This window comes from Mustelus asterias, chromosome 23, assembly GCF_964213995.1.
Source record: "Mustelus asterias chromosome 23, sMusAst1.hap1.1, whole genome shotgun sequence".
Lineage (NCBI taxonomy): Eukaryota > Metazoa > Chordata > Chondrichthyes > Carcharhiniformes > Triakidae > Mustelus > Mustelus asterias.
In genome coordinates, this window is record NC_135823.1 from 13,949,899 (window position 1) to 13,965,704 (window position 15,806).

The following is a 15,806-nucleotide window of genomic DNA, read 5'->3' on the forward strand; positions in this document are numbered from 1 at the left end:
CAGTAGGAGTGACCATCACACAGTCCTTCTGGAGACAGTCCCGTTTTCACACTGAGGATACCCTAAATCATGTTGTGTGGCACTATCACCGTGCTAAATGGGATAGACTTCAAACAGGTCTAGCAACTCAAGACTGGGCATCCACGAGGCGCTGTGAGCCATCAGCAGCAGCAGAATTGTACTCAAACACAATCTGTAACCTCATGGCCCGGCATATCCCCCACTCTACTATTACCACCAAGCCAGGAGATCAACCCTGGTTCAATGAATAGTGCACGAGGGTATGCCAGGAGCAACATCAGACATATCCAAAAATGAGGTGCCAACCTGGTGAAGCTACAACACAAGACCAGTTGCATGTCAAACAGCATAAACAGCAAGTAATAGACAGAGCTAAGCGATTCCACAACCGACGGATCAAATCTAGGCTCCGTAGTCCTGCCACATCCAGTTGTGAACAGTGCTGAACAATTAAACAACTCCTGGAGGAAGAGGCTCCACAAATATCCACATCCTTAATGATGGAGGGGCCCAGAAGTGCCGAGTGGATATTCTGTCTTGGCTTCCTCTGGAGGTTCCCAGCATCATAGATGTCAGTCTTCAGCCAATTCGATTCACTCTACATGATATCAAAAAATGGCTGAAGGTACTGGATACTGCAAAGGCTATGGGCCCTGACAATATTCCGGCAATAGTACTGAAGACTTGTGCTCCAGAACTTGCCGTGCCCCCTCGCCAAGCTGTTCCAGTACAGCTACAAAACTGGCATCCACCGGGCAATGTGCAAAATTGTATGGTATGTCCTGCACACAAGAAACAGAACAAATCCAACTCAGAATCCCTACAGTGCAAAGGAGGCCATTCGGCCCATCAAATCTACACTGACCCTTGGAAAGAGCACTTTACCTAGGCCCACCGTCCTATTCCCGTAACCCTGCAAATTGACTATGGTTAATCCACCTAACCTACACATCTTTGGACACTAAGGGGCAATTTAACATGGCCAATCCACCTAAGCTGCACATGTTTGGACTGTGGGAGGAAACGCACGCCGAGACAGAGAGAATGTGCAAACTCCACACAGGCGGTGACCCAAGGCCAGAATTGAACCCGGGTCCCTGACGCTCACCAAGGTTCAGTTTGGGTCCTGCCAGGGTCACTCAGCTCCTGATCTCATTACAGCCTTGGTTCAAACTTGGACAAAAGAGCTGAACTTCAAGAGGTGAGGTCAGAATGACAGCCCTTGGCATCAGGGCAGCATCTGACTAATGTGGCATCAAGGAGTCTTAGCAAAACTGGAGTCGATAGGAATCAGAGGGAAACTCTCTGCTGGTTGGAGTCATACCTGGCACAAAGGAAGATGGTTGTGGTGGTTGGAGGTCAATCATCTCAGCTTCTGGACATCACTGCAGGAGTTCCTCAGGATAGTGTCCTAGGTCCAACCATCTTCAGCTGCTTCATCAATAACTTTCCCTCCATCATAAAGTCAGAAGTGGGGGGGGGATGTTTACAGATGTTCAGCACCATTCGCAACTCATCGAATACTGAAGCAGTTCAGGTCCAAATGCAGCAAGACCTGGACAATATCCAGGCTTGGGCTGACAAGTAACATTCGCACTACACAAGTGCCAGGCAATGACCATATTCAACAAGGGAGGATCTAACCATCACCCCATGACATTTAAAGGCATTACCATTGCTGAAAACCCCACGATCAGCATCCTGGGGGGTGGGGTGTGTTTACCACTGACCAGAAACTCAACTGGACTAGCCATATAAATACTGTGGCTACCAGAACAGGTCAAAGCCCCTCAGGGTCTGCAGTGGTTCAAGGTGGCGGCTCACCAACATCTTCTGAAGGGTTGGGCTATAAATGCTGGTCTAGCCAGCGGCACCCACATCCCATAAATGAATAAAAGCAAAATTTTTATGTATAAAAAAGGCATTACTTCTCATTGCAGTTTGAGGTCAGCACTACATGCTCAGCATAGTGTCTGAACAGAAACCAGATGCTATACTTTATGAAGCCTCAGTGATATTGTGACCTGTTTCCCTCAGATTACATTTGCACATTATCGGTATCTTCATTCTTTTTTATTTAGATATAAAAATCTGAACACACCATAAAAAGCTACAGAAACACAAGTTTTCACACTAGTCTTTGTCTGGGCTCAGTCGATCATATCATATAGTTTGTAATTTAACTTTCACTGTCACCAGCTTTTTAGCCGTTTGTTACATGTACTCAGTTGGGGAGAAATCAATAATGAAAGTTTGCAACAGGAAAATGAAAATTTGTTTTAATGAACATAGCAATAACTTGTAGCCTGGTGGGTATTCATAAACGCCCCAAAGTAAAGACACCAGCAAAGCCTGATGGTTAAAAGGGCTAACTCTATATCAGGCGAAGGATTGTGGGAGCAGCAAAGAGCAGAATGTGCAGCTATGTAACAAACAGGGGAGCTGACTGGACAGTGGCTGTTGCTATGCCTTGAACAGACAGTGATTGAACACATAACTCTGTGTGTCATGCTCCTGAGAGCATTATGATCCCTTGACAGAGGCACGAATCTCAGTATTTGTGACCAAAAAGACAGCGATTGATTAGTGCCTGTCCTGTGAGTATGTGACTGGAAGCATGATCAGTGCCTGGGGGATCTCTATGACAAGAGAGTCAGAGGGACATTGGCAACAGTAACCCAGGATCAACCACTGTAAAAGCAATAAGACCCTAAGTCTGGGACTCGGAGACATTTGAACAAAGTCCATCAGGTGGGAAGCTAATTAGTTTGCCTCGCCACGGGTGGTATCTCCAAGTCCAAGTCCTGAGTTTGGATATTTTGTGAAGTTTTTATACCTTTTGTACAATTGTGTGTAAACGGAGTGGGTCAGACGTTAGTAACTTTGTGTGTAATAAGTACTTTATGTGTAACGAAGTTTGATGCCTTTTTGTGGCAATTTGGTAGAGTACAATAAAGGAGATTTGCTGTACAATAATTCGAGAGTTTGGGTGTCTTTGTCCATGGTGTCAGTTGACCCAAGCTCGAGGACAACAAACCTGAAGTTTTTTATAAGAATAAACAGAGATGAATTTTACAGAAAACAGAGTGATAAAGTGCCTTGCCTATTTTAATATTTTCTCTTCTCTCCAACACTGTGAACTGCGTATATTGAAATAATAATACAATGTCGGTAAGTTTGTTGGTTTTGCTGCTTTTAAACAGAATAGTGGCAAACTAGAAATGTGAGGCCTGTTAGTGGTAACAGCATCACAGAAAGAGAATAGGTTGAAGTCACTACTAATAACAATCAAACACCAGAGAAACATGATTAAACCACTTTCAGAAGTTTCAATTCTAAAGAGCCTTGTAGATCATGATCTGAAAAACTGTAACATAAATTTAACAGTAAGAGTTGCGAGATACAGAAGTCTGAGCACCGTCGTAATACAAATGGAACAATATAATTATAAAAGTCCCTTACCCTCAACTACACATGATCCATTAATGTTGCTGTCGTTGGAATACTTAAATGCAATTATCACATCAGTAACTTTGTCTCTGTTTGCATCCCACAATGTGAAAAAAGGGTAACTCACTGTAACGATATAAATAACACAAATATATCAGTACATTGTTAACACCATGCTTCAAATATAGTTACTTCTGTTTTATCAATTTAATGCAGTTTTTATACCTGCTCAATTGTCAAATATATCAAGAACTTAAATAGTTGTGTTTCCAATATAACTTTAAATCATAGAATCATAGAAACGCTACAGTGCAGGAGGAGACCATTCGGCCCATCGAGTCTGCACTGACAACAACCCCATCTAGGCCTTACGCCCACTACACCACACATTTACCCCACTAATCCCTCTAACCTACACATCCCAGGACACTAAGGGGCAATTTTGCATGGCCAATCCACCTAACCCGCACATCTTGGGAGGAAACCGGAGCACCCGGAGGAAACCCACGCAGACACGGGGAGAATGTGCAAACTCCACACAGACGGTGACCCAAACCGGGAATCAAATCCAGGCCCTTGGAGCTGTGAGGCAGCAGTGCTAACCACTGTGCCACCGTGCTTAGTAGGGGAAATAATGGTTGTCTATGAAGCGAACAATTAAAATTTATAAACAAGGATTTTTCATCAAAATAAGTCATCACATCACTGTGCTTCTTTACATTGAATTATCCAAAACCCATGCATTATAACGAACGTCATTATACCTTACCTGCATCGTCAAATGTTCGGTTCCATGCCCTTTGTGACTCGGGCCGCACTGGGCAAGGTAATACGAATGAAAATGCGAATACCACAACCAGACACAAAAATAAAACCAAGAAGAAGGCAGCAGTTCTCCAACGGGAAAGCTGTCCAAATTTTGTAAACTTCCTGATCTTACTTTCTTTGCGTCTGTCAGAAACTTCATTCGTCTCTTGGCTTACGCCCTCGTCATTTTTCAGAGGATGTATCTCTCCCTCTAAATCTTTGTTTTCTGTCATATTCCTAGGCTACATCACAATACAGATACGAGTTACTTATTCAAAATATGCCTTTTCTCTCCTTTGGGCAAATTCTCTCCACTCCTTTTTTCTTCCTGCAAAGGTTAAAGACACAGTTTAAATTACACAGTATACAAAGCTTTTGCTATTGTGAATATTTGGTTAAAAGAATATCCAAACTGCTGGAACTGGTTCCTTCTATTTCCACATCTCTGTGTTCTTCATAACAAAGAGCTTCTGTTGACTATAATTACCAATCCCAAAGTAACTACAGTTAATTGAAGAGGCAGCAGAAGAAACAAAACGAAATTATATTACAGGCAGAAAGCAGTGATCAACATGTTTGATGTCACAGTTTAAAAAAAGTTTAAATGAGTCTTGTGACAGACCAAAACATTTTTTAGAACAAACACATAATTGTCACTGCAATACTCTGCAAACTGCTAAGCAGTCATACTGTATGTTAGCAACATGCCGTTTGGGATCATGGACAACTGGATGAATGCTGAATTTCTTTGTGTGACACCTGTCCAAAGGATCATAGGTTCATAGAATCCCTACAGTGCAGAAGGAGGCCATTCGGCCCATCAACTCGACACCAGCCACAATTCCATCCAGGTCCTAGCCCCATAACGCCATGCATTTACCAAGCTAATCCCCCTGACACTAAGGGGCAATTTAGCATGGCCAATCCACCTAATCCACACATCTTTGGACTGTGGGAGGAAACCAGAGCACCCGGAGGAAACCCACAGACACGGGGAGAATGTGCAGATTCCACACAGACAGTGACCCAAGCCAGGAATCGAACCCAGGTCCTGGCGCTGTGAGGCAGCAGCGCTAACCACTGTGCTGCCCCATATAGGAGGGAAGAGATATTTTTAATCTTCTGTCGATCCCTGTTCTCTCCTGCTACCTTTTCTCTTTGGTATTTCGAAACCACCACCACCCCGCACCTCCCTCCCCATTCTTACCCAAATCCCTTTGTTATTGCTGTCTTTCAATTACTGTCCAGGCTTGAAGCCCCTGGGATAAAGTTATAAGTATCCTGTGTGCTTCTTCAGACATTCTCTGTGTCGTTTTCTCACAAGTCCATGTTTAAATCCCACTCCTCGGGCTACCATCTCTAATCCTAGCCCCATCTGAAATCCTCCATAACTCTAATCCTCCCTCCTTGTGCTTCTGAAACCTTTGACACAATCAGCCACACCATCTTCCTTCAATGCCTCTCATCCATTGTCCAGCTCAGTGGGACCACTCTCACCTGGTCCCTATCTCACCTGTGCAACCGCTGACACAGCACCTTGAATAGTAACTTATTTTCCCACTCTCACAACATAATTTCTGGAATTCCCACAAAGAACTTTGGACTCTCCTTTGCTTACATGCTTGTGACATCTGCAGATTGCTCAGGGTCCGCTCGCCATTGACAACACCCAGCCTGACTTTTCCATCATCTCTCTGAACCCTCAATTGCCTCCATGTTATCAGATTGATTGCCCAACATCCAGTCCTGATGTTTATGCTACATTTACTCTAGTTAAATATTTGAAAAATTGTAGCTGTTTGGCTGCAGCCCTTGCCACAAATGCCACACCCTCATCATTGATTCCTTTTCCTTCTCAGGGTGAACTGAACTATTCATAACCTTGACATGCTACTTAATTTACAGCTGAGTTCCAGACTCCATCACAAGATCTTCCTCCTTCCACCTCTGCAACATCACTATCCCTGTCCCAGGTGCGACCAAAACCTACATCCAGACTCACCTATTCCAAAGCTCTCTTGGTTCTTTTTATTCATTGATGGGATGAGGGCATTGTCCTCTTTTTAGGTCAAACCAAATAAACAAACTCAGATTAAGTCAGGACAAAGTAAAAGGGGCCGCTCCCCAAAAAGGAGGGGGAACAGCCCGAACAGAAATCAAAGTACAAAGGAAACTTAAAAACATCAAATTAAAATGTGATTATTAGGGTCGATAACGCACCCCAACCCCTGCGGTGCCTGGAAAGGCCACCATTCATTGTCCATTCTAAACTACCTTAAACTGAGTGGCTTGCGCCACCATTTTGGAGACCGTTTAAAAGTTAACCACGTTATTAGAGTCATAGAGGTTTACAGCATGGAAACAGGCCCTTCAGCCCTACTTGTCCATGCTGCCCTTTTTTTTAAATCCACTAAGCTAGTCCCAATTGCCCTCGTTTGGCCCATATCCCTCTAAACCCATTTTACCTATGTAACTGTCTAAATGCTTTTTAAAAGACAAAATTGTACCCGCCTCTACTACTACCTCGGGCAGCTTGTTCCAGACGCTCACCACCCTTTGTGTGAAAAAATTGTCCCTCTGGACACTTTCATATCTCTCCAGAGGGGCAATTTCTTTATTGTGGGGCTCGAATCAGATGTGGGCCAGACCAGGTAAGGACAGCAGACTTCCTTCCATAATAGACATTAGTGAAGCAGATGGACAACTATTTATGATAGTTTTCAATGTCAACCTTACTGAGGCTAGCTTTATATTCTAGCCGTCTTGGTGGGATTTGAAAGCATGTCGTCAGAGCATTGGCCTGGCTTCTGGATTACTAGTCCAGTGACAATACATCTACATCACCGTCTCCCCACCTGTGATAAATTTCAGCCATTCTAATCTTTATTGCCCATATACTATCCCACATGAAGTTTCAGTCATCTTTCACTCCTTTGCTCACACACAATGTCTCAAATATAAATGTTCACCTTTGTGTTCAAATCCCTTCAAGGCTTGTTCTTATCTCTCTACCCGCCTCCAGAATTATGTCCAATAAGACCCACGTTGCCCCAGTTATATTTGCTGTACTAATTTCTGCAGCTCATTCAGGCTTGTGGTGGTCTAAAATATCGCTCTACCTCAACACTGTGACCCATCTTGGGGACTGTTTTGAAGTGAAATGACACGGCAGAAGCTACAAAGGCAAAAAAAAAGCCCCAAGCCCTGTGCATTGAAATCACACACTATTTCCATCAATTCAATCTCTTTGACTATACACAAGGATTTTTCTGTCTAAATGTATCAGGGTCTCCAGTATTTGTCAGCACTCAAAGAATCCCTACAGTGCAGAAGGAGGCCAATCGGCCCAACTAGTCTGCACTGACCATAATCCCACCCTATTGCTGTAACCCCACATATTTACTGTTAATCTCCTGACATTAGGGTCAATTTAGTATGGCCAATCAACGTAACCTGCATATCTTTGGATGTGGGAGGAAACTGGAGTACCCGGAGAAAACCCACGCAGACAAGGGGAGAATGTGCAAACTCCACACAGATAGTGATCTGAGGCTGGAATTGAACCAGGGTCTCCGGTGCTGTGAGAGAGCAGTGCTAACCAAGGTTGCTATCTATCTAGAGACACATGTACAGTTTATGATGCAGGATATCCGACATGTGTGACCAGCCTAACTGGGCCACAAAACGTAAATTGGGCCATTTAGTCCATGAAATCTATGGTCATATATTTTAGATATACTATATTTACCCAGAGGTGCATTCCAGGTAATCATGTTGTATGGATTCGTATTAACATGAGTCCTGAATTTATTTTATCCATTTTAATTCACTTCTGATCTTGTCTAAACACAATAAAATCCCCATGAAACTATTTCCTTTCAAGTTTGGTGTCCACATTTTTCCTCATTATTCTGTCCTCTGACACTTAAGGATTAGCCTCTCTACACTGCTTCCTGACCTAGAATGCCTTGGTAATCATCAGTATGGCAATGCTATTTAAAGCATCTCACTCAGAATTCCAAGGTGATATCAGCATAACTTTCCATTTCGAGGCAGCAGTACAGAGCTTGACCAATCAAGGAACAAAGTAATGGGGGACAGAAAGAGTGAGCATGGAAATTCTAACAAACAAGATCAAATGTTCTGTGCAAAGCAATAACTTATTCATTTGTCTAGATTTTCCTGTGAATTACTGACAGATTTGGGGCATAAAATACAGTGAACTGGGACAATAATGCCTACAACCTCAAAAAATATCTGACATTTTTTAATCTGTCAACTTTAACGTCCATCATGACCTCACTCCAACAGATTTAAGTGAGGACAATTGACCTCTTCAACGATTTCCCCTAACTTCAGCCCCAAACCACTGGTGGTAGGTTCATCAGGAAACGATAGATATCCACTCACCAAGTATAGACCAGAAAGATTTTATTTTGATATTCTGTATGTCAAGCAGGGTTCCCCCACCAACAGAGGCTACTGAGGAAATCTGAAGCATTCCAGAAACATTGTTGCCACATTCGTCAGTCAGAAGCTAACCTGTACAACCAGGTGATCACTGGTGCTACCTTCCAGAAGACTTTCCTCCTCTGTGCTAATAGAAACAGGAGTTGATAAAATAAACCAAAATAAATTTGGACCAGGTGATGTGTATAACCCCAGTTTTTCTCTCCTGCTGCAGAAAAGAAGTCAATTTCATATCCCTGGACCTAGGTGAGCATTTAAATCTCATTTAACCGCAGGAACAATAAGATCAACCAAATCAGCACACTTTATGAAATTTCTATTACTATTACTAGGGGCAGCACATTGGCACAGTGGTTAGCGCTGCTGCCTCACAGCACCAGGGATCCAGGTTCAATTCCCACCTTGGGTCACTGTCTGTGTGGAGTTTGCACATTCTCCCCGTGTCTGCCTGCGTTTCCTCCGGGTGCTCCGGTTTCCTCCCACAGTCTGAAAGACGTGCGGGTTAGGTACATTGGTCATGATAAATTCTCCCTCAGTGTACCCAAACAGGCACCGGAGTGTGGCGATTCGGGGATTTTCACAGTAACTTCATTGCAGTGTTAATGTAAGCCTACTTGTGACACAACAAGTAAACTTTAAACTTTAGGTTGGCAGAACTCGTTGCCTGCCAGTCTGAGGAACGAATATAATTACAGAGCGTCAGCAAAAAAATATCAAGGGCAACCACAGCCTGCCCCAATGGAGGCACAATGTAAACAAGACAGTATAATCTCAACAACTACTTTAAACAACAGCCACTCTCGTTCATAACGAATAAACATCGGGAGGTGAGATTCTTACAGTGAAGCGGCCGCTCTAAACCAATCCACACGGATAAAGAGAGACTCAACCACCTCTCAGCCTGAGGGACTGCCGCCCTGCTCCCTGTCATGTCCACCTGCCTGCATTGCGCATATGCGCTTGGCCCGCACTATCCTCTGGGTAGTGTAGTCCATCCCTCCATCCGCGGCACGGTAATCATGGGGCGGGGGAGACTACATCTCCCGACATGCTCAGCGGCGCCGGGGCGCAGCGCCTTCTGGGTAGTGTAGTCCCTCCCTCCATCTGCGGCAGGATGGCCATGGGGGTGGGAGGAAGTCCAGCTCCCGGCATGCCCAGCGCCAGGCGCAGTGCCCTCTGGGTAATGTAGTCCCTCCCTCAATCGGCGGCCAGCGACCGTGGGGCGGCAACTCCAACTCCCGGCACGCCCCGCGCCAGGCGCAGCGCCCTCTGGGTATTGTAGTCCCTCCCTCCATCCGCGGCAGAGTGAGCATGGGGCGGGGGGACTACACCTTCCGGTGAGCCCCGCGCTGGCGGGCTGCGGGCACCGGAAGGTTGGTACGTTACTGAGGGAGAGCGCCGAGTTAGGCCTCAGGGATCTGCTGAAGCGTTCCCGTCATTTACCCATAGTTATTGTTTTAAAAATTTATCACAAAACAAAAACAGAGATCGTAAGCGAGAATTAAAAAAACCATAATGTCTGCTCAGGCTCAAATGAGAGCGATGTTGGACCAGTTAATGGGCACCTCCAGGGACGGTAAGTGCGTTTCTCATCCTGATATTTTCGGCGCCGCTTGTTCCCTTTTCCCCGGAGTGAATTTTTCGTTTTAAGATCAGTCTCGTTAAACAAAAGCCACTCACCCCGAGAGAAAATAAAATACAACAGTACTCAAGGTGTGGCTGACACTGTGTCTGTGTGTGGAGGGGAGGCTGCTCCAAGGCCAGGCCACATGGAAGAGTGTAGGCCTCAAATGCTGCCCTGTCCCCTCACTCACACTGGGGCCACTCTGCTGGAGCAGAACCACCAGGCTCAACTCCAATACTCTGTGCACAGATCAGTCCAAAGTTGTTCCAAACATGTAGTGTTCCCATGGAGGAAAAGTTAAGTAACACACAGCAGCTGTGTTAGTTTTGTTTCCATAACCAATCTTGTTCTAATGGGTAGACTTGCTGTTGGAAACAACCCCCCCCCCCCCCCAGGAATGCAAATTATATTCTACCTAAGACAATGTTTGAATATTGCGACTTGTACTTCATATTTTATATCAGTTGAAAAAAACTAATCCAGTCATTTAATAAGAACCAGAAATAGGCTATGGGCCGAATGGCCTCCTTCTGCACTGTAGTGATTCTTTGATCTGGCCCCTTGAGCCTGCTCCACCATTCAATAAGATCATGGCTGATCTTTTCATAGACTTAACTCCACTTACCTGCCTGCTCACCATAACCCTTAATTCCTTTACTGTTCAAAAATGTATCTATCTTTGCCTTAAAAACATTCAACGAGGTAGCCTCAACAGCTTCACTGGGCTACAGCACTTTGCCCAGCATTTTAAATAGACTGTAATAGTGTTGTATTATAATTTTCATAAAATTGGTACAACAGAAGAATACTTTTGTATAAAAGCAAAATACTGCGGATGCCGGAATCTGAAACAAAACCAGAAAATGCTGGAAAATCTCAGCAGGCATGACAGTATCTGTGGAGAGAAAATGAAGAAAGTTGAGAAAGGTGCTAAAAGTGTTATTCACACATTCTGATCACCTAATGGACACTTTTAGCGCCTTTCTCAGTTTTCCATCCATAGAATCCCTACAGTGCAGAAGGGGGCCATTTGGCCTATTGAGACTGCACCGACCACAATCCTACCCAGGCCCTATTCTTGCAACCTGTTTACCCTGCTGATCCCCCGACACTAGGATCAATTTAGCGTGGCCAATCAACCTAACCTGCACTTCTTTGGGTTGTGGGAGGAAACTGGAGCACCTGGAGGAAACCCACGCACACATGGGGAGAATGTGCCAACACCACACAGACAGTGACCCGAGGCTGGAATTGAACCCGGGTCCCTGGCGCTGTGAGGCAGCAGTGCTAGCCACTGTGCCACCGTGCTGCCCTTTCTTCAGCTTTCTTCATCATTACATTACAAAAAAGCTTTCTTCATCATTACATTCCCTTTGTCCAATTATAGACCCCCACCCTCAAAGAGTACAAATCTCTTCTGATTTTCTTTTGCTCTTAGCTCTAACAAAGGGTCATCCAGACTCAAAATGTTGGCTCTATTCTCTCTCCACAGATGCTGTCAGACCTGCTGAGATTTTCCAGTATTTTCGGTTTTTGAATACATTTGTGTGTTCTGGTGTCCATGGGTTTGGTAGATGTTGTATCCAGCAGATCTGCAATATTTGATTCCTAAACATTGCAATGTGTGGAATTGGGAGATGGTGAAGTAACATAATCTTTCAACAGAGCACTGCTGGGAATTTGATAGGGATTCTAAGAAAGCTGTTCCTGTTGATATCATTGACTCAATACTGCAGTATATACTTCATTATCATAGGCATTTACATTTATTTTGAAAACTTTATACTTTGAGGTCTCCAAAAGACCATACTTCCATTTTTTTTAGATGTAACTGAATGTATTATGTCATTAATCTAAGTTGCATAGTTTCAACATTTGCAAAATATATTCCTTGTGAAGTGTTGGAATGTTTATTTGTGTAGCTTTTCCTATCATGCACTCACACTTGTATGTATAACACAAGCAAAACAAAAAAAAAATCAGATAAACCCTTTGGAACTTGAAGTAATACAGTAGAAATATAGTATATGGTTTGTATACAGCACTCATGAAGAGGAAGGAATTACTCCAGTATTGCTCAACAATTGTAACATTGATAACATTCTTTCTTTTGAAAAAGGCATCTTTGAAGGTTGCATATTTGTTGCGACTTTGATTCAAAAATGTGTGTTTTTTGTTTGTTTTTAGCTCATGGAGCCTTTCAAAAGCGAGTGTCTGCTTTAAAGTTAAAAGTGGACACTACGAATTTCACTTTTTGTTTGGAGAAACTCCTTTCCAAAAATAAAATCATGGTCTATCTGTCCCCTCGATATCAGCAGATCCACTTTAGCACTAATATTTTCTCAGTGATAGCACACTTGGGTACTGTTGATTTATTTTCACTACTTTCATGCATTGCATTACATAAGATCAGATATGTCTTGTCTGATGGAAACTGCTGAGCTTTGTTAATGAATGCTTAGAATAGCTGATATTTGACAATTAATTTTAAAGTTTGGAATGTTAAAAGAACAAGGTTCATTCAAAGATTTATATTGGGTTAGGGTGTCCTTGGTAGAATTTGAACTTCAGGGTTGTAAATGAGAATGCAGTTCGTTTTTGAAACAGTTTGTTGAAATGGAAGTTTTAAAAAATACACTTCCTGTGTTTTCTTGCCTGTAGAGAAGGGAAAGCTGTAATGTCAAATGCTTGTCTTTTGTCCTCTGTTTCCTATTCTAAACTGAAAAGACGCTAGCTGTTACTTGTATGTTCCTTTTTTAGGTTTTTGATTTTGTGCAAATTTATGGTTTGCACCTAACTTAAATTTTCTTGCAGGAAACTCAGTTATGTTTTATTTAGTTGCATTTGAAATTTGCTTCCCATATCTCTATTTATACAAACTGAACAATTGTGGCCCCTTGTTTTATTTATAAAGGTTCAATGTATCTTTGCCTGCCTACATCAATCTGCAAGGGAGTTGCAGAAAAGCCTCATGTTCATCGAGCCGTGAGTCATGAATAATTTTTAAAGCTGTTATGAATATCAAAAAAGTGTTTGCTTTTCAGAAGTAATTAATATAAACAGCATAGACTAAATATAAACTGCATACAGTGGGAAACACTACAGTAGTATTGGGATACTTTCAAGTCTGAAGGAATAATATTTGAATATTACACTTATAAACACAAAATGGCATTAAATTGTCACATAACAGTTACATTTACCTTTATTCTTTGTATCATTCCTGTAACTACCTTACTACAGGTATGGCTCAGAAAACCTCCCCTTTTAAATTTTTTCCAGCAAGTAAGAATCTCTGCAGATGAGGCGCAAAGGTTGAAGATGCTGAGTGGTACCTTGTGGATGCTCACAGTGTGTATAAAAACCCTAACCTGAGTTCTTTTTCTGAAAGTGTTGGACGTTACAATGTGGTGTCAATAAAGCAAACTGTCCATCATTCAATTAGAGTGATATAACCTGCTTTAGGCATGTTTTTGCAATTAAAAAATAATGCATGCCATTATGGCATTTTCTATGTAGTCTGATCAAAGTACAACATTCCAGAGGTCCAAGATTTAAGAAGAATGCATTCGCAGGGTGTTGCTTAATGAATTCTGTGTACGTTGTGATGAATGTTCCGATTCTGCAGTAAAGATGAAGAGGTAGTCACATTATTAAGAACGAGAAGACATTAGTACAGTAAGTTGGCTGTAAAGCAGCCTGGTGATAAGTCCATTTATTCAAAAATACTTCTGTTCAATTTTGGGCTCATCAATTTAAACTGCCTTCTTTCAGGAGATGCAACACGACAACGTGTGAAATTCTCAGATGATAGAGTTTGCAAGAGTCACCTTCTTGGTTGCTGTCCTCATGACATCCTTTCTGGAACGGTATGTAGTTCTTTGATGTCTTTTTACTATTTTGAGAGAATGCAAAGAAGAATAGTTAATGTAATATTTTGGTACACAACTTTTATTAAATCTAGTACTTCTGGCTCATGGATTCTTTCCGCTCCAAGCTTCCTGAATGGATGATTTGTTCCTTAGCTATCTAATGTTGGGAAAGGGGAATTCTACATCCCTGAGATCTGTTTTCTCTGAGGTCAGCAGAGAGCACTGGAACCACTGAGCCTGAAATCTAAACCATTGTCTTTAGACCATTGAGAATAGAATCACAAAGAGCAAAAGGCCCATCGAGTCTGCACCGAAATGTGAGAAACACCTAACCTCCCACAATTCCATTTACCAGAACTTGTCCCATAGCCTTGAATGTTGCCAGGTGTTCATCCAGGTATTTTTTAAAGGATGTGCAGCAACTCGCCTCTACCACCTATCCACGTAACGCATAAAGATGTATCTCCTCAACCACCCCCCCCCTTAACTCTTGCCCCTCACCTTAAACCTATATCCACTTCAACTAAGGAGAATAGCTGCTCTTTATCCACTCTCTCCATGTTCCTCATAATCTTGTACACCTAAATCATGGCGCCCCTCAGTCTTGTCCAACAAAAACAACCCAAGCCTACCCAACCCCTCTTTATAACTTAAATGTTCCATCCCAGGCAGCATCTGGTGAATCTCCTCTGCACCCTCTCTGGTACAATCACATCCTATAATGTGGCGACCAGAACAGCACACAGTACTCTAGTTGTGGCCTCACCAAAGTTCTGTGCCACTCCAACATGACTCCCCTGCTTTTGTAATCTATCCCTCGGTTGATAAAGGCAAGTGTCCCATATGCCTTTTTCACCACCCTACTAACATGCCCTTCTGCCATCAGAGATCTATGGACAAATATGCTAAGGTCCCTTTGTTCCATGGAACTTCCTCATGTCATGCCATTCATTGAATACTTCCTGGTCAAATTACTCCTTCCAAAGTGTATCATCTCACATTTTTCAGGGTTAAATTCCATCTGCCACTTATCTGCCAATTTGACTATCCTGTTCCTATCTTGTAGCCCAAGACACACAGCCTCACTGTTACCCACCTGGCCAATCTTTGTGTCATCCACAAACTTACTGTTTGTTTAGTGTAGCAGTTTGTCTCACACATGAAAGGCCCTCGGGCAGAAACAACTTTCCCAGTGCTTTTAAGGGGAGGCAGTGGCGTAGTGATATTGTCGTTGAAATAGTACTCCAGAGCCCAAGGCAATATTTTGGGGCCCCAGGTTCAAATCTCACCCATGGCAGATGGGGAAATTTGAATTCAGTAAAAATCTGGAATTTAAAAAGTCTAACGTTGACATGAAACTATTGTCGATTATTGTAAAAACCCACTGGGCTCACTAATCTCCTTTAGGGAACGAAATCTGCCATCCTTACCTGGGCTGATCTACATGTGACCTGGGTTCAGTTCTGGCCTTGGGTGGCTGTCTGTGTTTCCACGTTCTCTCTGTGTCTGCGTGGGTTTCCTCGGGGTGCTCCGGTTTCCTCCCACAGTCCAAAGATGATTGG

The 15,806-nt window shown here is 43.0% G+C and overlaps 2 protein-coding genes across 4 annotated transcripts in view; one reads left to right on the plus strand and one right to left on the minus strand.

Moving 5' to 3' along the window:
* Positions 1 to 9,706, minus strand: part of fam234a (family with sequence similarity 234 member A) — a 31,008-nt gene extending 21,302 nt beyond the window's left edge. Inside the window, exons 1-3 of the mRNA XM_078240972.1 lie at positions 9,589 to 9,706; positions 4,241 to 4,606; positions 3,484 to 3,597 (exon numbers count right to left, since the gene is read on the minus strand). Of these exons, the coding sequence (XP_078097098.1) occupies positions 3,484 to 3,597; positions 4,241 to 4,511 (385 nt within the window). The 5' untranslated portion in view covers positions 4,512 to 4,606; positions 9,589 to 9,706. The remainder of the gene's footprint in view (positions 1 to 3,483; positions 3,598 to 4,240; positions 4,607 to 9,588) is intronic.
* Positions 9,707 to 10,096: 390 nt separating this feature from the next.
* Positions 10,097 to 15,806, plus strand: part of luc7l (LUC7-like (S. cerevisiae)) — a 48,675-nt gene continuing 42,965 nt past the window's right edge. The window contains exons 1-3 of one of the 3 annotated variants that reach the window (XM_078240016.1): positions 10,097 to 10,324; positions 13,287 to 13,357; positions 14,147 to 14,241. Coding sequence is in view for 1 of the 3 variants with exons in the window: in XM_078240014.1 (XP_078096140.1) it covers positions 10,264 to 10,324; positions 14,147 to 14,241 (156 nt within the window). In the remaining 2 variants the exon portion in view is untranslated. Of the gene's footprint in view, positions 10,325 to 13,286; positions 13,358 to 13,891; positions 14,051 to 14,146; positions 14,242 to 15,806 lie in introns of those variants that run through there. The other 2 variants (XM_078240014.1, XM_078240017.1) reach the window with 2 other exon arrangements.